We start from the raw sequence: 21,634 nt of genomic DNA, 5'->3' as shown, positions 1-21,634 counted from the left end.
CCCTTCAAGTCTTAACCACCTGCCTTTCTTGGACTCTTCCTCCATGTGCCCTCACAGCTTCTGTGACTGACACTCATTGCAATAGGAACTCATTGACCATTTAATGGACTATTCAATTCTACTTTCTCTGCTCGCATGTAAGCCTTTCTTTCTTCTTCTTGCCTTAACCCAGACTGTGACTGATGTAGGTTCTCAGCTGCTATTTACTGAAAGAACTGAGCAAAGAGTGGACCAGCTGTAAAGACATCAGAACTGTGAAATAGGGGAGAGAGCTCAGTTGGTAAGTGCTTGGCTTTCCATAGGAGGACATGATCTCTAGAACCTGGCATTTAAAAGCTAGGCACAATAGCATGCACTTGTAATTCTAACACCTGGGAAGTGAAGATGTGGATTCCTGGGGCTCACTGGACAGCCAGCCTAGCCTCTTTGGTGAACTCTAGGCCAATGAGAGACCTTGTATCAAAGGGAAGGAAGGCTACAGAATGACATCTAAGGTGGTCTTCTGTCCTCCATGTGTACACACATGTACCTGCATTCACAGGGACATTCCCACTGATGTTCCCTAACAAGAAAAGGCTTCATGTCTGTGAGTTAATGTAGAGGCACCAGAGTAAACATGCCTGAGTCAGTACCAGCCACAGGCTTCTCACTTACATTGCGGGTTACGCTGAACTGTATGATCTGATTGGCCATGCTCCTGATGCGAGCCATCGAAATGAGAGTGGTCACCTCCAGCTGCAATGGGAAGAAATCAGGGAGTCATCTGCAGCAAGGCACAGAGTCCCCATTTCTTACAGTCCTTGCTTCAAGAAAGTCCTTAACTATTGATGAAATAATGGGAGCTTTGATGTCATGAGCATTTGTGGCTTTAAGGACTTCTTTGTTAATGATAATCACAGACAACAGTTATAGACTGAAGGTTACTCAGAACTAATAAATGTCACAAATAATTCTCTAGCCCCAACATATTGGAACTCAAGACTAGGATCTGGTATTTTAAAAGCAAGGATAAAGTAGTAGGAGAAAGAATAGGACCAACCTGGGTAAATGAGACAATGTGGTATCTGACGAGTTCCAGAAGTTTCCGAGAGCCCTGCAAAGGAAACAATATCCTATGTCAATCAATGAAGAAAACTCTACATGCTTCTTTTTTTGAGGGCCCTTCACATAAATGAATTTGGATATTAATCATAAAAGACAATAACCCAACCTCTTTACTGGGAAGCTGAAGATAAGAAAAATTCCATGCACTAATGGCTGACATTCATCAAATCTCTTGGCTGTTCCAAGAACATAGCACACACATTTCATGTAACTCCAGCATCCCTGGGAGTAGAGCTTACCATTAACCCATTTTATGTGTGATAACACTGAGGATCAAAGCACACCCAAGTCACACAGCTTCCTCAGGACAGGAACCACAATTTCAGCCACTCTGCTCAATCTTTCTGCTGCATGTCTTAGGTTACATTTTGGAATTTTTTTTATAACATCCCTCTATTTATGGTTCTCACTTGCTCCATAAATCACGTTTGCTTATCAGGCTACATACTGATATTTTAGGAGTGTTCAGCTGTAAGAACCCTGATCACCCATACTCTCAAAAGAAGTTACCCTTCTTCTAAGACACTGCCAAGATTTTCTCTTGCATTAAAACACTGGACCAACAACAGAAGAAACCAACCAACCAAACCAAACCATGGCCGCGCAACCCTGCCGCTACCACAGTTAGGATCCCGGCAGTCTCAGGGAGAACTGCAGGCAGGTGCCGGAACCTGCAGAATGGAGGAGCACAAGGTCACACTCCCTGGGGCAGTGGCAGTGGCAGTGATATCTTCCCCTGCACTGACTCAGCTGGTCATAAGAAGCTGCCCAGCCCTCAAGTTCTGTTGGGTCTGTAGCACAGCTTGGACGGCGAAGATCATAGACCAAGAGCCTAAAGACTACCAGAAGGTTGTCCTTTTTGGGGACATGTTCTTACACCATCAAGGCTCAGGCTGAACTTGAGGTTTCCCCTCCCCCCCTCCCTCATTCAGCCTCCTCTTGGCATTTGACGTTGGTCATGATCCCGGGAAGTTATCTGTAAGTAATGACCACATATCTCAGTTTGTCTGATCCACTTCTAGCTTACACCTACTGTCTGGCTGCTCTGTTCATTTTCAAAAGCATCTGGTGAGGATGATGAATGATTAAGTTGCCATAGCAACAAGCTGATAGTATGATGCGTGGAGCTGTGCTACAGAAAGAATGCTGAGTTTGCCGCCAGCTATCAGCTCTGGAAGAGATGCTTTGTGGCCTTTTGGGTGGGTCGCCATGGAACCTTGAACAAATCAGCCTCTGGGTCTCAGCTACTCCATGGTTCCAAGAAATTGGGACTTGTAGGAGATAGCATCAGTGCTACAGGCTTCAGTGTGTGACACCAGAGAAGATGATACAGAGAGAACATTGCTGAGACATGTCCAACCAGACTAGGCGGTCAATTTCTGAATGACAGGACCATGTATGTCCATGTTGAGCTATTATCACCTTGTGCTCAGAGAGGACAGAATGGGGACACAACAGTCACTTTCCAAGCATTCGTGCCAATAAATTAAAAATAAAGGAAGTGTGCTAGGAAGAGCACTTAGCTTGAGTTTAGAAGCCTGGGTAGCATATCAGTTTGGCTTCTGTGTGACCTTGAATGAGTCTCTTAACTGTCCAGGCTTGGTTTTCCTGAAAAATACAGGGATTGATATGAATCTCTTCTATAGCTTTGCTTCTACTGGAAAGAATCTATCAATGGGAGAATCCACTTCTAAAGTCGAGTTAGTGTTGGGTCCATGACATAAGGCAGAAAAGGGTAGAAGGAACATAGGAATCAATCTCTGGTCACTGTGGGTTGTAGCCCTGTCTGGGTGGGGTCATTAGTGCCACGCAGCATATTGACAGAATGTGCTTCCTGTGAGCTGTCCAGGAGTTTTCAGAACCCCCTTGCCCTTTCTTTTGGGAGCACTCTTACTTCCTGTGATTAGTGTTGATTGTGAACGTGACCTAATCTAGAATCACTGGGGAATGTATCTTGAGGCATGCCCATGGAGGATTATCTTGACTGGTTAACTAATGTGAGAAGTCCCATCTTAATTGTGAATGGGACCACTCCCTAGGCTTTGGGTCCTGGATTGAATGAAAGGGAGAAGGGGAATTGTCTCTCTGTTGGTACTAGGAAGTGAACTTGGGTCCTTTGTATTGTCAGTGTGTGTGTGTGTGTGTGTGTGTGTGTGTGTGTGTATGTTTTCCCCTTTAGCATTTTAGAATACAAGATGTCCTTGTTGGTACCTGAAGGTGTTGTAGCAAAGATTACATCTACGAATCTATAAACCAAAAAGGAAACAGGATTTAGGGTTGCCACAGCAGTGTGGCAGCTGAGGATGCCTCTGTCAGAGCGGGTGTGTGTTCTGTTCTGTTCCGCAGGTCTGTCCCTCAGTCTCACTGTACTGCCACTAGTCACAATGCTTGGGACCAGGCCCTAGAACCTGCTTGTTTGATAAGCTCCACAGGTGATTCCTGACCACAGTGGAGTCTGGGAATCACTGCTTTCTAAAGAACTGGGCGGTTCCCACCTCTCACGTTCCATGTCATCAGTACCCATCACTGGTAGCCCTGCCCATTGCTGAGATGGCAGTGTGGTTTCTGGAAAGCCACAGAACAAATCTGGAACCATCAAACTGCCCCATTTGTTTGTCATTTTAGTGAAAAAAAATTCCACAGCCAGCTCTTTATCTCTTCGGATTTTGTCTGTTAGGCCTGAGAGATGATTTTAATCATTTAAACTTTGATCTTGATATAAAGGAAACTACAACCTCTTAAGGGGGAACAATGGCGGCACTGAAGAACTGAGGTAGACAAGGGAAGGGTCACTGCAGAGAAAAGGGAAATCAAAAGAAAAGGAGAGGCTGGAGCATCTAACAGCAATGACTGGTTCTTTAAAAGTTTAGTCCAGGCCTGGCCCTAAATGGCCAACTGAACGTTTAATTCTCTGGGTGACTTTAGCGTTGTAAGGAACTGAAAACATTTGCCCGTTTGTTTATTTACTTATTTGTAGTCCAGAGAATGCCAGCATGGACGGAGTGAGGTGCATCAGGAAGTGGATACTCTACCTCTGGAGAAAGGAGGTAATCCATGGTGCCCGCCTTCATGTTATCCAATGCTTCGTTACTTGGAACGAAAACGGTGTATGGACCACCAACACCACCCTCATTTAGGGCCTGTTCGACATTGGTTGCCTGCATTTGAGAAATCAAATGTTTTATTTTTGTTCATGCAAATTAATATTTGAAGTAGTGGCCAGAAAATATGTAAAGTTGGCATTTCTGCTGATTTTTACAAAGGCCTTAACCAGTGTTTTTCTGAAATGTACAAAAGGGCATACCTCTAACAGAGATCGGAACTTGCTGAATCTTGGTTGTAGCATTTTCATTATGGTTTGCTGAAAAGAGAGATTTTTGCTGAAAAGTCAGTAATAAAATCATAAAATGATTCGGGAATATGAACCTTAACGTTAAGAGACATGGCAGCGTTAGTGTGAAAGCGTGAGCTTTGACCAGTCACCCAAATCTGTGCATTCTACTGCAGTCTCTGGCCACATCTCTGCAGAAACACTCAGAAGTCTACTGAAAATTGTCAAGTCATCCTGTCTTTTCTTAGCTTGAGACCCTCCTTGAAGGCTAAGTGCTGGCAAACACTTTCTTCTTGGATGTGAGTTTCCAGGCAGCAAAGAAGGTGGACATGGGCTAACCTCAATGATACTTGACTTGTCTCACCTTGGGGTTGCTCTCAAGTGTGGCCTCTGTCTTGTCCATGGCTCTGTCAAGGATGTGTATAAGCCCATTTGAAGCAACGATGTTCCCCTGGATTATTTTCACCTTTTTGCCTCCACGAAGTTGGAGCTTTAGTTGATTGTCCTAAAATATCAAAGAAAGAAAAAGTAAATAATATTAATAAGGCATTCTGGAAAGAAAACAATTAGAAGTCCAAAGTCCTGTGGCTGTGAGACTTTGAGTAAATCACATGATCTTACATGCAAAACTTTGGGCAAGTCAGTGTAGGATTTCCTCCAATAAGCTGCAAGTTCCACTAGGGTGGAACAATCCAATTGATTGCATTGCATCTCTCGCTTTAATACAGTGGTTTTCAACCTGTGGTTTGTGACCCCTTTGGGAGTCAAACAATCCTTTCACAGGGGTCACATATCAGATATTCTGTATATCAGATATGCACTACAATTCATAACAGTAGCAAAATTACAGTTATGAGGTAGCAAGAAAATAATTTTATGGTTGGGGTAGCCACAACATGAGGAACTGTATTAAAAGGTTGCAGCATTAGGAAGGTTGAGAACTATTGCTTGAATATATTGCACAAAGAAGGTGCACAATGCATGCATTTGTTGAATGAGTGACTGGAGCTAATTGCTTCTTCCTCTTATGTGACTCTTAAGAATTACAGACAATAAATATCAATGAATGAATACATGAGTATATGCATGTCCCATGTCATATACACACTGCTCTATCCTGTTCTCACATCATCCAGTCTCTCTCACACATAGTGTAACAGATTGGTGTCAGTTAGATCCACACTTGAATCCTGGCTCAGATATTTTCTGTGTGACCTTTCCACTGTCCCATTGGAAAAATAAGGATTCTCATAAGCCCTCTTTCCAGAGTTGTTTTACGTAATGCAAATAAAGATTTACACCTGTACTTAGTGTGGAAAGAACACTCAACAGTCTGACAACTATTGATACTAGGTGAAATACAACAGCCTAGGACACAACACACACACACACACACACACACACACACACACACACACACACCTACTAATCACAGGTCCCCAGCTTAGTAGTAACACAAACAGTTTGTGAAGGGAAGTGAGGTAGTCTTATTAAAAATAGAAAACAAGCAGACTGAACGAAGACAATGGATCAGTGTCAGCAACCTAAAGCAAACACACTCCACTCACTTCCTTTCCTAAGAGGAATGCTGGTGGTTCGGGGCCAGGGCTTCCAGGAAGCAGGCTCACAGCACTTGAACTTCATGGTGGTGGTAAACCAGCCTGCCTCCCTCTTAGGCTTGAAAGACATTTTATAGTAAAGACAAAGTAGTTTCATTCCTATTTTTGGTTAAATTGATTTCTCTAGGATTGGGCTATGCCTCACCTGTAACCTTAACTCTAAATGGTTCTGTACTGCCTCTTCCAGGAAACAGCAACCATGTCTTTGTTTCAAAGGGTTATTATGACCACCTCTTGTTATGACCACCTTGTTATGACCAGCTTGCAACCATGCCTTTGTTTCAGGAGGTTGTTATGACCAACTTGTTATGCTTATGTTCTGCTCCTGTAACCCTGCCTCTTTTCTTGCCAACCCCCCATTTGGAAACCCCCTACTCCAGAACTATAAAAACCCTTATCTCGCCCATGCCCAATGCTGATCTCTTGAACCTCGCCTTTAGGGAAAAATAGCCCATGTACACGCACAAAAAAAGAGCTTGCTTTAATTAATTGCTTGCTCTAATAATTTGGCCATGATGATGGGTCAATGGTCTTTCTCCTCACATCTGTGGGATTAACAGTGGCAGCTGAATGATGGTTGCCTTGAAAGCTAACTCAAGCCAGACCCAAGCCAAACACTAGAGTCCCCTTTTTTTGGTAACAGTTTTCCTGACTCCTTCTGGCCCCCTTGTTGCCCTGGTGTGTCACAGGAATGAAATTCAGAGAAATTCTGACCTCATCCCTGTTGAAGATTTCCCCTGACTTTCCAGTCAACGTATAGAAGATGTCTGTGTCGTTCATCTGCTCCGTGCTCATCTGCCCAGCAATGATGTGGAGCTTCACAAAATACCGAGCAGCCTCGCTGTCCTTCAAAAGCTCCTTTACCTAAGAAAAGAGAGCCAGCTGGGATGATGTTTGAAGGAAATGAGTGTTTATAATCCGTTCCATGCCTCATTCATCATCAAAGACACCCTGTGGGGCTCTGTCAGACAGAGATGATGCTTCAGATGAGCACAGGCCTTGAAGGGAGCGGAAACCAGAGTCAGAGTTGATGGCCAGTGCACTGGCAGACACCAGGGGATGCCCCCCTAGAACTGACATGGTACCTAGAGCAGAGCAATGGACACAAGGGGAGGAAGGGGGTACCAGGCCAAAGGATCCAGGAGGGGGACCAGAAGGAAAGCTTCTCAAAGGTTTTTTTTTTTTTATGAAAAGAGAAGGTAGCCCGAGTGCTGGAGCCACAGGTGTGTACCACCCCAGGCTTATTAAAAGGTGCACTTAGTTAACACGATTAAAGAGCAGACCGTCAAAAAGAAAAAGCAGGTAGAATGGAAGGATGATGCTTTTGAATAGTAAACTTATGGGACCAAGTCTGCGTTTCTGTTACTACTCCATAGTCAACAGTCAACACATACTTTCAAAATGAATTCTGTGAAAACTTCATATATTAAAGGGGAGGACTCCCCCCACCCCCACCCCACCACCGTCACCGCCCAAAGTGCCTAGGATGAAGGCTTGTGACGTTGTCCTTCTCCACAGCAGAAGAGACACAGGAGGTTTCTAAAGCTTATGCCAGGTCTCTCTCTCTCTCTCTCTCTCTCTCTCTGTCTCTCTCTCTCTCTCTCTCTCTCTCTTTCTTCTTCTTCTTCTTCTTCTTCTTCTTCTTCTTCCTCTCTCTCTCTCTCTCTCTCTCTCTCTCTCTCTCTCTCTCTCTCTCTCCCTTCCTCTCTTCCTCTCTGTCTCTCTCTGTCTCTCTGTCTCTCTGTCTCTCTGTCTCTCTCTCTCTTTCTCTCTCTCCCTTCTTTCTCTCCCCCTGCTGCCTGCTGCCTACGGGTCAGGATGCAAGCTCCTAGCTACTGCTCCATCACCATGCCTCCCTGTCACCACGGCCCCCTCCACGATGGTCATGGACTCACCCTCTGACACTGTAAGCAAGCCCCCAGTTAAACGCTTTCCTCTATAAGCCGCCTCGGTCATGGTGTCTCTTCACAGCAATAGAACAGTGACTCAGACACGCAGCATCCTTATCTTGAGTGTAACAGAGGTTTCTCACTTTAAATAAGATGCTGCTTGCTCAGGCCTTTTATGTTGGCCCCTCGGATGGGGTTGTTTTAGATACTCACGTCGAATCCTTTCAATGCCGTGTCTGAGGGCAGCAGCACAGTGAAGGGTCCCAGGTTGCTCAATGGCCAGGCATAGGTTCTGTCTTAAGAGTCCAAACATACAACGAAAGAAAATGTCATGTGGGTCAGAGGTATGCGGGAAGTGAAAGTGTTTGGTGGGTCTTGTGTCAGGCCAGTCTGTTCTCGTTGCTCTGTGGTGTCGTTGGTAAACTGAGACTCTCTAAGAGCAGACAATACTGTGATGTGCTGGCCTTACATATTCCTGGAACTCTCTAAGACTTAGCTGTGGCTTCTGGATGCTCTGCCATGAAAGGGCCCGGTGTGACAAGGTCTTTGGACACTCCCTACATCCCTGACCATGTGCCTGGCTGGCTGAGCTGCTTGTCTCCACCTGTAAAGAAACAGCCCTTGGTTCTATCCAAAGGCAGCTCAGAGGAGCCCACCATAGACTTACTGTTCCATGGGTGCCCTCTTGAAAAGCAGAATATTTGAACAAAGGACCTTGCATTTGCATTCTGCTCTGAGCCTTGCAGGTTACATAGCTAGCGGGTTTCCATCACCCAGGGGATGCTGGGACTTTACACCAGGCTCTGTGCTGTCACATAGGAGCAAGATGCCTGGGGAAGGTGAAAGGTAAACAGGGCTCTGTCTAGGCAAATGTTTGTGTGTGGCGTCGATTCTTCAAAGGACACTCTGCACCTCCTTCTGTTCTCATGTAATGTCCTGAGATTGCTGCAGGGTTCTTCTCAAGCCTAACTACGTCTGAAGTGCTTGATTCTCCCTAGGAGGCCTTGCAAAGAGTGGAATATCACACAGGAACAACAGTATAAACTATTCAGAGAACACAGCATTGGCCTGCAAGGACACTGACTTCTTTACTGTGTCCTTTCTGGGAAATCGTTTTAGCACGCTCGGCCAGTTCTCACATCAATGCTGCCATTTTAAGGTTTCTGTTTGGTCAGGTCTGTGTTTTATGTTTTTGCTGATTGGCCGAATCTGTGCTTGGCTGAGGTCTTACCCAGTGCTCTGATGAGCTGTGATGTCCTGTCTTTCAGAGGATGGGGTAACGGTTTGTGGAAGGCATTTGGGGACGCATGAGCATGCTTTGTGCTATCATGCTGCCTAGGACTCCAAGAACATCTGTTACCACTACGGGCTGATTTAGTAGCCTCCAGCTAAGGGTGAACACAAGCAAGAGTTGTCCAAAATTCAAACGACACCTTCCCCGCTGCACATGGATACGACCATGGAGCTTTAGTGATTCTCTATTCTCTGTGTTCTCTGCCAACGTTTATTCATCCTTGAAAAACACAGGAAGTTTAGGCAAAAAGGGACAATCTCTTACATCAGTGGCTGTCCCTCTCGCTCTTGTTGCTAGTCTGTTAATCTGTGGCGACGTCATGACCCCGGCCTCAGTTCTCTGGCTATTAATCTTGTATTACTCATCTGCCTGGCAAACAGCTGTCTCCTTGGAAACAGCCATCTACTCTTCCTCATCCCCAGCATGGCCTCTCCCTACAAGGGCGAGCCCCAGTGTACCAGCTTTGTCTGTCCCTTTCTGCCTGCTTGTGCCTTGCAGAGGCCCTGGCTTGAGAGAGGGAGGGCTGCCCTTGAGGAGGAACTCTACATACCCAGGATTGAGATGAAAGAGGTCAGCCTTCCCTGCCACACTCCTCTGGGTTCAGTGTTTAACTCTCTGAGTCTCTCCATGATGCTTCCATAGCAGGTCAGGCCGTCGCCCATGTATCCTTTCTGGCAAGTGCATCTGGAGAGAGGGCAGGATCACATACTCAGGGCCTTGGGGCCATCGAGCTGAGAGGACACAGCCCAATGCTTCATTTCACAGTCAAGGAGAGCCATATGATGGACAGGACTGGAGAGGCCCGGAGAGGCCCGGACTTAGTGAGTCGTCAGCGCAGAACCTGGCTGTCTTTCCAGCAGGGGTTTAGAGACTATAACACACACACACACACACACACACACACACACACACACACACACGCGCGCGCATGCACGCGCGCATGCACGCACGCACACACACACACACACTTATAAACACTGGATAGCTTTGTATGTTCTTAGTAGAAGTAATTTGCAGAGTGCAGTCCAGACACCATCTACATAAGAACCACTTGTGATGTTTGCGACAAATGTAGACTCAAGGGCCTCCATGCACAACAAGCTACCCAGGAGGCTTAAAATCGACTGCCAACTTGGTTGGCTCTAGAGCCACCTTGGGGGCAAATCTATGGACATGCCTTGGTGAGATTATCTAGCTTAGGTTCACTGAGGAGGGTAAACCCACTTTAACCGTGGGTGGCACCACTCACTGGACTGGGATCCTGGACTGAACATAAAGGGGAAGGACTGGGCACAAGCACTCATCACTCTGCTTCCCGATCACAAGTGTCCTCCCTGCTTCCTGATCACAAGTGTCCTCCCTGCTTCCTGATCACAAGTGTCCTCTCTGCTTCCTGATCACAAGTGTCCTCCCTGCTTCCTGATCACAAGTGTCATCCCTGCCTCCTGATCACAAGTGTCATCTCTGCTTCCTGATCACAAGTGTCATCCCTGCTTCCCGATCACAAGTGTCCTCCCTGCTTCCTGATCACAAGTGTCATCCCTGCTTCCAGATCACAAGTGTCCTCCCTGCTTCCCGATCACAAGTGTCATCACTCTCCTTCCTGATCACAAGTGTCCTCCCTGCTTCCTGAGCACAAGTGTCCTCCCTGCTTCCTGATCACAAGTGTCCTCCCTGCTTCCTGATCACAAGTGTCCTCTTTGCGCCCTGACTGCAGATGCAGCTGTCTCCAGCTCCTGGTGCTGTGACTCCCCAGCACCATGCCTCGGAGCCCACCCCCACTCTGGGTCAGCTCTCCTTGCACGTCCTCTCACTGTACTGTGGAGCCTGGTCAGTCTGGTTATGTGATAAATATCTACTTCCTCTCCAGTGAGAGCAAAGGCTTTGGGTGTCTTTGTTCACGGTGGTCACTCCAGAATGTAGAACAGGGCCAGGTCTTTAAGACATTCTTAATCAATCGTCACCCACTAAGTAGGAATTGAGTCATATATATATGGAGCCAGAGAAACCACAGAAATTTAATGCAATAGTTTAGTCTCATAAGAAAAAGAGGCGAAGATGTGTTAGCTGTGGCATGCTGGCCGATGTCTAAGAACTGGCTCTCAAGGGGCAGGCGGGAAAGCATTGATTGACAGCATTTGGCAATCTCAGTGGTTTATCAGTGTACCTTGGCTAATTTCAGACTACTAACATGGTGTCAAGAAGTCTGGGAAATTCCTGAAAATGTAGCACTCGGCTCTGAATCAGGAGGCACTGGCAGCCGCCTGCCCCTTTTCAGAAGACTTCACAGCTGAAACCGAGACAGTGTGTAGGAAGGTGAGATTGACGAGGATCCGGGAGATAAATGAGGGACCAAGCGGGAGGAAGGGGAAGAACTTTCCAGAGAGTAGAGCTAAGGGAGCTGCAGAGGTACTGGTAGGTTCCCACCAAGCACAGAGGTGATATGTTTGGGGCTGTATCCCAGAGAATAGCTACACTCTCACGAACCCATCTATGGTCTTGGAAAACAGATCTATCTTCAAGTCTGTGAGACAAATCTGTCAGAATCCCATTGTCTGGACTGCAGCCATGGCCTTTTAACGGGACTTTCTGCCTTTCTTGTTCTGTTCTCCAATCCACCCTTCATTGAACCTCAAAGTGATTTCCTCCAAAGAGAAACCTGTTACCAAATGTCCCAACCCACCTGACTCCTTCCCTTACAGAATAGTATATAAGAACTGGGCCCACCATAAGCCCCAGAAGCGCTAAACTGATACATGTTTTAAATAGGATCTCACTATGTAGTCCAGGCTAGCCTCAAATTCTCAACCCTCCTGCTCCAGCTTTCCAAATTCTTCGACACAGTTGTACCACACCATACTTTGTTTTCTTTTAAAAGGCTGTTATGTTCTTTCTCTGACTGCCTCTCCTACCGACAGTACTGACCCTTCATCTGACCGTTAAGTGCCACACCATACTAATTAAGGAGTGGGAGCTAATTAAAGATTACAGCTCTGTGAAGTGATACGGTCCTCAACCACGGAGATTTAGCCTCAGTACAAGCCACACGGGCTGCATCTGAAGACAATTGCCAGGACACGATGTGGAACTCTTGCCAGCTCCTAAGGATCTTTCTTTCTGCCAGTCCTTATGAGGTCAACGGCCTGTTTCATGGGAAGTGAGAATCCTGTCTTAACGGCCTCAGCATTGAGGAATGTAGGAGACATAACTATTTTTAATTTTTACTTTAAACCTCAGGCCAAAGTCCAAGCCTTTGTGATTTTTTTCTGACTTGAATATTCTCAGTTTTTCTGTGGTGCGAAGAGGTGGAACCTACTTGCCTCTTTGGTGAAGAGTTTTTTTTTTTTATTGAATATAAATATCTTCCATGGTCTTAAGGCTTTAAAAACACCCACCAGCTGTTTGCATTTTATGTTGTGTGTCGGCATTAGTAACTCTGGATGTTGTGTAAGTTGAGCTGGTGTAGTTATTCCGGAGATCTTAGATCAGCTGCTTCCTTCATTTCTTTTATTCCAGTCACTCAGGAGATTTCAACAGGAGAATTTAGGGAGTGATAGGTTAGGAGCTGGGGACATGTTAGGTCATCAAGGTGGAGCTTCACAATGAGATTAACGCTCTCAGGAAAGGGACTTGGAGTACTCACCAGCCCCCTTTCTACTGGATGTAACGAACAAAAACACCTGACTGCTGATCCAGAACATCACTAATGTTCACCACTGTCGCACTTTTGTGTGGTTGGAATGTGAAGCTTGCTGTTTTAAAGCTGCCGTTTCAGCCTGTCTCAGTCCGGCTCGGCTTCTTTTCGGCCAAGATGAATTACATCAGCGGAAGCTCCTCTCCTCTACCTATTGCCCCTCATTTCCTACCCTTACTGATAAGTAGAATGGGAAGTGATGCCCATCACAAGGATGACACCATTTTCTCTTTTTAGCAATAGTAAAAATAGAGTTTAGAGAGCAAATGTAGCCAGCTCTTCATGGGAAAAGGTGGTCTCTTGCTCTCTCCTAAGGTAAGGAGATTGTGTTTAGAGTTTAGACTTCGTCAAGATGACCCTAGTGGTGAGTGGTGGAGCTCACATTTGAGCCCCTTCTTCCTGATTGGTGGTCTCCTGTGACTAATGGTATGGGTCTGAGAGTCTGCAGAAACTTGCTGTGTTGAGACATAACTTAACAAATCCTTTAATCCAGATCAACTATTGCACATTGCTCAAGGGACAATGGCTTCTCCTTTTACCAATCTCGTCCAGTCAGACTTTCTATCTTGGCCTCTTTAAGGTGCCGATGATTTGTTTTCTGGGGGAGGAGGAGGTAGGAAGGCTGACAAGTGGTGCACACAGTCCTAAAATTCATTGTTGGTTCTACTGAACACCCTAAAGACAGGTTTGGTTGAAGCTCATACTGTTCTGTTATTCCGTTTTCATTTTTCTATTTATGTCTTTCTGAACATGAAGGAGAGAGATCTTATTAGGTGGTCTGCTCAGACTTTCTAGCAGGGAGGTAAAAGGAACATGCTGGTTTATTTATCTCTCCACTTCCCTAGACTTGGAGGAGGAGGTGTGCCCATGTATTCACGTGTCTTGAGGGCCAGTATACCTCAACGCATGGCTGTGGTTTGTTGGTGTGTGTTATTTCTGTGTAAGTCTCTGCTCAAGGCAAGACAAAGGTAATTTAATATGGTCCTCATCACAGTCCTGATAGGAGATATAATTCTCCCCACTCTATGGCTTAAGAACCATCAGTTCATGGAGGTTAAGTGGCAGAGTTGTAATGTAAGCACTGGGGCCTGATACCCAAGCCTGGTACTCCATCCACATCTAGTATATTTATCTACAGAGAGTGCGATGACATAAAATTCATCTGGGAAAAACCCTGCGCACTGAAGACTCAATTATAAAGGATAAGCCTTGAGAAAGCTGAAGTGCCTGGCTTCTGGGAGGAAAGAGACAGTTTTATGATTGCCTGATTAGATGTAACCACGATTTTGAGCTCACAGATGAAGCATATGTCCTTCATAGAGGTGGATGGTTATGAGAACTAAGTGGCACAGACATGGTCTGAGAGTCTAAGGATATGGGTTATAGCTTCCGCTCAATCCCTAGTGAAAACACGGCATGCCCACTTGGAGTTTGTACAACAGCATTTCCTCACATCACTGTCCCTCAGCTCTCATGAGTAGACATCACTTTTGTGTACACAGGCACATAGTGTCCCCTTTCCAAGGGCATGCACTGGGGAGGTACCAAAGCCATGATTTAACCTCATCTCTCTCTCTCTCTCTCTCTCTCTCTCTCTCTCTCTCTCTCTCTCTCTCTCTCTCTCTCTCTCCCTCTCTCCCTCCCTCCCTCCCTCCCTCCCTCCTTACTTTCTTTCTTGAGACAGGGTCTCATTAAGTCACCCTGGCTGCCTTGGAACTTGCTAGGTAGACAAGGCTGGCCCAATCACAGAGCTATGTCTGTCTCTGACTGCCAAGTGCTGGGATTAAAAGCATCTGCCACCATGCCCAGCTTAACCTTCGGTCTTTAAACTTTCCTTACCATTCCCCTCCCACAATGAAAGTTGCCCCTGCCTTGGGAATTTGCATACAAATGTTTTCCCTCATGGTAAACTTGCTCTAAAACTTGGTGTCCAGGAAATAACCTCTCATGCTTATTCACTTTTTCCAGTCTTATTCTGTATCATTCACAAGCACTGTCCCACGAATGTTGAAACAGGAGTGTATGTTAGTGGTCTAACTACTGCAATCCCAACAGCCATTTGTTTCCCCAGGTACAGCAGTTTCCTTTTGGATTCTGTTCCCTTAAGCCCAAATATTGGGCCAAGCCAATGCTCAGAGTATTCTCACAGTCATCAGGAAGGAAATAAATATTGGCTGACTCACCAATTAAACAGATCTAAGGAATACTTACTATGCCCTTTACTACCTGGGATGGAGTAGATATAGGGCTGATTAAGAAATGCTTCCTCAACACATGAACTATGAACCAATAGCTGAGGAGCCCCCAACTGGATCAGGCCCCCTGGATAAGTGAGACAGTTGATTAGCTTGATCTGTTTGGGAGGCATCCAGGCAGTGGGACCAGGACCTGTCCTCAGTGCATGAGATGGCTGTTAGGAACCTGAGGCTTATGCAGGGACACTTGGCTCAGCCTGGGAGGAGGGGACTGGACTTGCCTGGACTGAATCTACCAGGTTGAACTCAATCCCCAGGGGAGTCTTTGCTCTGGAGGAGATGGGAATGGGGGTGAGCTGGGGGGAAGGTGGGGAGGGGGGTGGGAGGGGGAAGGACAAGGGAATCCATGGCTGATATGTGAAATTAAATTAAATTATAAAATAAAATAAAAAAGAAATGCTTCCTCAAAAAAAAGAAAAGAAAAGAAAAAAGGAAAAAAAGAAAAAAGAATTGCTTCCTCTCCTTCAAGGAACTTACCACTTGACTGGTTCCCACTTTCTCTGTCTGGGACAGATCTAGTGAGATGGAGAAGACTTACTGGGTCTGGCCTGGTGCGATGGTGCTGCAGTTGGCATTCTTATGACATGGGTTGTTTGATTCACAGACGTTGGTCATACTGCACCCCACTCCTGGTACAAAATCACGGTAATGTTCTTTACACTCGCAGTGAGACTTTAAGAGATTGAGAGAGAAAAAACAAAATGAAACAAACAAACAAAAAGAGATGGAGAGAGGAAACCAAACTGGACTCCAGTTAGTCTCATTAGCTGCTACTCTTTAATCTATATGCATATTCTCCCACAGACGATAACAGTAAACAGGACTGAGTGTGTGCTTACACAAAACACTTGTCAAAATTTCCAGAAATAGAAATCATGGTTGTATGTCCTTCCTGTTAGAAAGCTCATACCCCTTGTTTGTAAAGTTTGGATTTTTAGTTTTATTGTTTTCTGAACCTTAACCCCACACATGAATCCCTTTAGACAGCTTATAGGTCAATAGAAGTTGTCATTCAGATGGGAGGTACCATTCCTTTAGAATACTGGTTTTCAGTGGAGGAGGAGACCTGGACAATGTCTTGAGAAACTTTTCACTGTTACAAGAAGAGAATGGAAATACTAGAGATCAAGGTGCTGTAAACATCTTACCGAACAAAGAATGATGCAATTCAAAATATGCACAACACTGAGATTAAAAATCCTGAGGTGATGCAATATGTTGCTTCTACATGAAAAACAGAGGCTCCCTAAGTCCTCAAAGCCTGCCTTGGGGCCCACTTTTAAAGGGACAAAGTCTTATCTTAGGTCTCATTTCCAAGCTCTGACATTCATGGCATAACATGGGTTTTCCCACAGCAGCCTGCATATTGAGAAAGAGAGCCTTGAGTCCCTTCAGCTTTTTTTTTTTTAATGCAAACCTGGCTCAGAAATTGGTATGGAGAATGCTGCATGATACACCTACTCCTCAGAGGGGCGATAGAGCAGATTCTCTGCAGAATTCGAGAACATTCCCACCAGGGCCACACTGAGCCTTTTCTTCATCCTGTGTAACAATTCTCCACATGGACATGACGGGTAGTCAAGGCCACAATTAACATCTACTAAGGACTTGATGGACCAGTCTAAGTACTTGATGGAGAAGTCTAAGTACTTGATGGCTCAGTCTAAGTACTTGATGGACAAGTCTAAGTACTTGATGGACAAGTCTAAGTACTTGATGGACCAGTCTAAGTACTTGATGGACAAGTCTAAGTACTTGATGGACAAGTCTAAGTACTTGATGGACCAGTCTAAGTACTTGATGGAGAAGTCTAAGTACTTGATGGATCAGTCTAAGTACTTGATGGACAAGTCTAAGTACTTGATGGACCAGTCTAAGTACTTGATGGACAAGTCTAAGTACTTGATGGACAAGTCTAAGTACTTGACGGACCAGTCTAAGTACTTGATAAACAAGTCTAAGTACTTGATGGACCAGTCTAAGTACTTGATGGACAAGTCTAAGGTACTTGATGGACCGGTCTAAGTACTTGATGGACAAGTCTAAGTACTTGATGGACAAGTCTAAGTACTTGATGGACCAGTCTAAGTACTTGATGGACAAGCCTAAGTACTTGATGGACAAGTCTAAGTACTTGATGGACAAGTCTAAGTACTAGATGGACCAGTCTAAGTACTTGATGGACAAGTCTAAGTACTTGATGGACCAGTCTAAGTACTTGATGGACAAGTCTTACAGGGGACAGGGCTCTTTCGACTGTTCTCCTCAGTAAAGTTCTCCAGGCCAGGGCAATTTTTTTAATCACTGAAGGTCATAATGTAATTCAGAGGGATGGTGTCTTGCCCACGATATCCTCAGTCCCTACAACCTGTCAGTGTTGCTGGCTTTTGCTAAGTTTCCATCCTTTTGGGCTCTCAGGATCTCCCTTAATCCAAAATGACATTACTAGATCAGAGAACTGAAGGTGGATGTTGACTGCATTCATGTGACTTTGGTCAAACTAATCCAGTCTAATTTTGAATTCTGTCTGTATTTTGTCAGTCTCCACATGGGATGAGGTTTGGAGAGAACACGGGGCGGCTAAGTCTTGACTTGGGGTGGGGGCTGGGAATGTGGAGTTTGGGGGATAGATAGCTTAGGGAAGCCCTGTGATCAGGCCCTGAATGCAATGAGGACTGCCTAGAGAGGAACACCAAACTGAGCATGGGGGACCAGAACAGGAAGGTGCCCAGTGTCTGGGTTACTAGAGCTCCTGTCCCGCTTTCTGGACACATCAGTTCCATGTGTTTTTAGCTCACCTGTCCAGGCCCATCGTATCTGCACACTGTAGACTTTGTAGGGCAGTTTCCAAAGTTTGTTTGGCAAGGGTCTACTGGAAGACACACTTGACCATCCCCGACGTAGCCTTTTTGGCATGAGCAACTGTGCCGATTTGGTCCCAGGTAGGAACAACTCGCGTGAGGGTGACAGATGTTTTTTAAACACGGGTTGATGGCTTGAGAGACAGTGAGACAATGAGAGATGGTTAGCACTCTCAGAGATGGAGGCGAGAGAAACGCCATGCCAGGGAACTGTGGCTCAAATGAACCGCAGGCACAAAGGCAGTTGGGGAGTAGTGTTCAGGAGGAAATAGATCCTTCCATCCCATTTGACCACCCTGTCCTACCAAACAGATTCACGCAGGAACATCAGGAATCGTAATTGTGAATACTGTGTTGACGTGGTCTCTTCACGTGCTTGACTACAGAAGGGGAATCTGCCATGCTTTGAAGACCCCCAAGCTTTCGGCTGGAGCTTTGTGTATTTCTCACGGAACTACCCAGAAACACAAACAGGGTGGGTTCCTACTCACGTTTGCAGTGTTGGCCATCGCCTTCGTAACCGGGAAGGCATTTGCATTTGAGTTGGGTTTCATCTTTGCTGGAAGGTGAGCATCTGGAGTTTTCTGGGCAGAGCAAGGCGGCACACTCAGGGATGGCTACACAGGAAGACGATGATGGAGGGACTCCCCTTAGCAGGATAATTGTGATTGTTTGGAGACAAGACCTCTTGTAACTTAGGCTGGCTTCAAACTTGTTAAGTAGTCATGGTCCTTGGCAACAGGGTCTCTCACTGGAGCTGAGATAGGCTTGTAGCCAGTAAGCCCCAACTATCCCCCTGTCTTTGGGTCTTACGGTGCTGGAGTTCTGTGTGTGCAAGCCACACCCAGCTCTGGTGTTTAAACTCAGGTCCTCATGCTTCCACAGCAAGTTCTCTAATCCACAGAGTCGCCACCCCAGCTCTGGGACTTACTTTTAACCACAACAACCACTAAACAGGTGGCTGGACAAGGATACCATGTCATGGAAAAAATGTTGAGTGATCTGTGGAATTATGAACTAACCCAGGCTAGAAGGTCTTATGGCATGGGTGAGGTGCATATTTCCACTCTCTGTGTTTCTCTCATCAATTTAAATGATCCAAAAGTAGCTCATGGCTTTGGTGTGGTGCCCTGGTATATGGCTTGAGAATCATAATGTTTATTTCATAGAAGTTGGCATTAACTTAACTAGTTTAGGATGTACCTAAATTTATTCATCCAAGTTCAACACTCAGGTTATTTCCAGCTTATTTTTTCTTACAGATGCTAAGCCCTGGATTTATTGGTTCATGTGTTTTTACCTACCCATTCCCAGCCCTCCCCCTTTTCAGGGTAAATTCCTACAAGTAGGGCCTCAGCACTCCCCCCTTCGCTGGTAGGAATCCACACCTTCACCGCCATCCCTCTTCCCCATAGATGGTCATAATCCATCTGCAAACTGAGGAATGGAATGGGCAAGAAATCAAAACTGAACAAAATCACCCTCCAGAGTTGTCACCTGACTTCAGTCTGGCGTCATGTGTGTTAGCGCAGTTTCTTGTGGGTTTCTCGCCCTGTGGTTATTGCTGCTTCTCATGTCTGATTCCGAGCACTAGCTGTTCCTAGGTCTATTTTTAAAACTCAGTCTTCACATTAATAAAAGTGTACCTGCCAGGAGGATTACAAATATTTTTTTTTTGTCCCAGTCTCTTGTTTATCTTTTGATTCGACAAAAATTATTTTTCACTCGGAAGCGAGTTTGACAGTGTTCTTCCTTGGGAAGCTTTCTGGACTGGGTCCCTGTCTTGCTGAGAAGGCATCTGTTTGTAGGTCCACTGGGCAGTGATGGGTGGGGGTTGGAAGGGGGCTGGTTGAGGTCACAGAGGTCATCCCGCCCACCTGGGGCTCCTGTGAATGGACAGTTTGCAGGACAGTCTCCTCTGCCGAGGAGACAGGGGCTGGTTCATGGACTTGCCACTCCCACAGTACATACATACACACCTCAGGGGCTTTCAAGAAAAGGAGTTTGTCCTCTGAGGAATTCCAAACTTTTCTAACCTTTTTTATTCTATAGGAGACTAAAATCCAGAAGATAAGTTGACTGAGCCTAGTGTCACAGGCTAAATATGAACCAAGATGTTGTTTTTTAAAAATATCTCAGTTTCCAGTTCACCTGGTGGAAACTGCTTTGTCAAGGCTGAGCTGGGACTGTGTGAAAGGAAGCGTCTCCTTTCTAGAGAGAATTAAGTCTTACCAGTAGAGGGCGCTGGCAGGGCAGTGTAACAGGCGGGAGCCGCTCTGGGATGCAGGACAATGAGCTCAGCTTGTTGCTGCTGCTACACAGGCCTCAGTGGGATGTCTGCCCAGGCTGTGCACCCAGAGCGCACTGTGCCTCCATAGTGCTGCATCCTGGGCCTGGACCCAGTGCTCACTTCCTACAGCCCTTCCCACAGAGACACTGAACACTCTAGGTTAACCTGTCACCTGCATCCTGGCTTACCAGCCTCACTCACCAGGTCCCCAGAGGGCTGCTCAGGACTGCCACGTGACTGTGGTCCAATGGTAGCCTGGGGGAAACCATCAATTTCTTGACTTTCCAGTGGGCTGCCATCATGACCATGTCTAACAAGGCGTGGGGACGGCCACCTCCTTCCAGGTATGCCCTTCCTGAGTACTCCATGTTCCCAGAGTTCTCTGCGGTTTCCATCCACTCTTCTACAGTGTCCTCATCTTCTACCGGCCCCCTTTGTCTAACTCACCCCTGCTCTTCATCTTCAACCTGGACCTGGTGTCATAGACTGTTGAAATGATTTCCCACGGGCCCCAATGCTTTCAGTCCCACTTCTGTTTGCCATTTCTGTACCCTTGGGTAAGTCACATGGCTTTGGAGACTCTTCTGTTGTCTGTGGTTGTTGATGTTTCTGTAACTCGGAGCATTCTTTGTCTCCGTTATGGACTAGCTTACTGCGATGTCCCCTCTTGGTCTCCCAGCCTGAATCCTTCCCTCTGCGCCCCCTCCCTTCACGCTGCCTCCTGCTCAGCCTTCCTACAGCACAGCTCTGGCAACGCCACCCACTGCTCTACCCACCTCCCCCCTTTCTTAACTCTTTAGCTCATTTTACCGTGTTTGCTTAATTTTTGGCCTCCTCTTACAAAACGTTTGACAACCCATCACTCCCCTTCCGCCCAGGTGGAGCCCCAGTAACAAATGGAGAAGAGAAACATATCCCTGCATCTCTTTGGTCTGGTGTAGCCGGGAGGAACCAGAGTCACTTACGCTTGTCACACCTGGGGCCTCTGTATGCAGAGAAGCACTCGCAGGTCCCGTCACCATTGAGTCCGCTGTTGCACACACCGTGGGTACAGTTGCACACTGGAGGCAGACAATGGGGGAGGGGTCATTATCTCATAGAGATTGCGCCTAAAGACCCTGGAAGGGTCACAGTCTCAGACAGCCCTTCTGAGACTCTCTGCACAATGAGGTGGGGGAGACTCCCAGAGAGATTAGCTTGAATCTTGGCTTCATGTTTCTTTTATTCGAGTTGGGATTTTCAGTGTCTAAGGTGGACAATGGTGCCTATGTCTGGCACATCATGAGCACTGGGGTTC

At 46.1% G+C, this 21,634-nt stretch overlaps 1 protein-coding gene across 1 annotated transcript in view; it reads right to left on the bottom strand.

Moving 5' to 3' along the window:
• Stab2 (stabilin 2) overlaps positions 1-21,634 on the bottom strand; it is a 169,046-nt gene that overhangs the window by 116,891 nt on the left and 30,521 nt on the right. Inside the window, exons 6-17 of the mRNA XM_059245218.1 lie at positions 21,303-21,398; positions 18,539-18,664; positions 17,985-18,181; positions 15,725-15,858; positions 9,788-9,921; positions 8,157-8,239; positions 6,769-6,918; positions 4,800-4,940; positions 4,409-4,465; positions 4,137-4,262; positions 1,040-1,093; positions 655-735 (exon numbers count right to left, since the gene is read on the bottom strand). Of these exons, the coding sequence (XP_059101201.1) occupies positions 655-735; positions 1,040-1,093; positions 4,137-4,262; positions 4,409-4,465; positions 4,800-4,940; positions 6,769-6,918; positions 8,157-8,239; positions 9,788-9,921; positions 15,725-15,858; positions 17,985-18,181; positions 18,539-18,664; positions 21,303-21,398 (1,379 nt within the window). The remainder of the gene's footprint in view (positions 1-654; positions 736-1,039; positions 1,094-4,136; positions 4,263-4,408; positions 4,466-4,799; positions 4,941-6,768; positions 6,919-8,156; positions 8,240-9,787; positions 9,922-15,724; positions 15,859-17,984; positions 18,182-18,538; positions 18,665-21,302; positions 21,399-21,634) is intronic.

This window comes from Peromyscus eremicus, chromosome 18 (assembly GCF_949786415.1).
Source record: "Peromyscus eremicus chromosome 18, PerEre_H2_v1, whole genome shotgun sequence".
Taxonomy (NCBI): domain Eukaryota; kingdom Metazoa; phylum Chordata; class Mammalia; order Rodentia; family Cricetidae; genus Peromyscus; species Peromyscus eremicus.
Note: the sequence above shows the minus strand (reverse complement) of the source record. Positions and strands in the feature narration are given on the sequence as shown.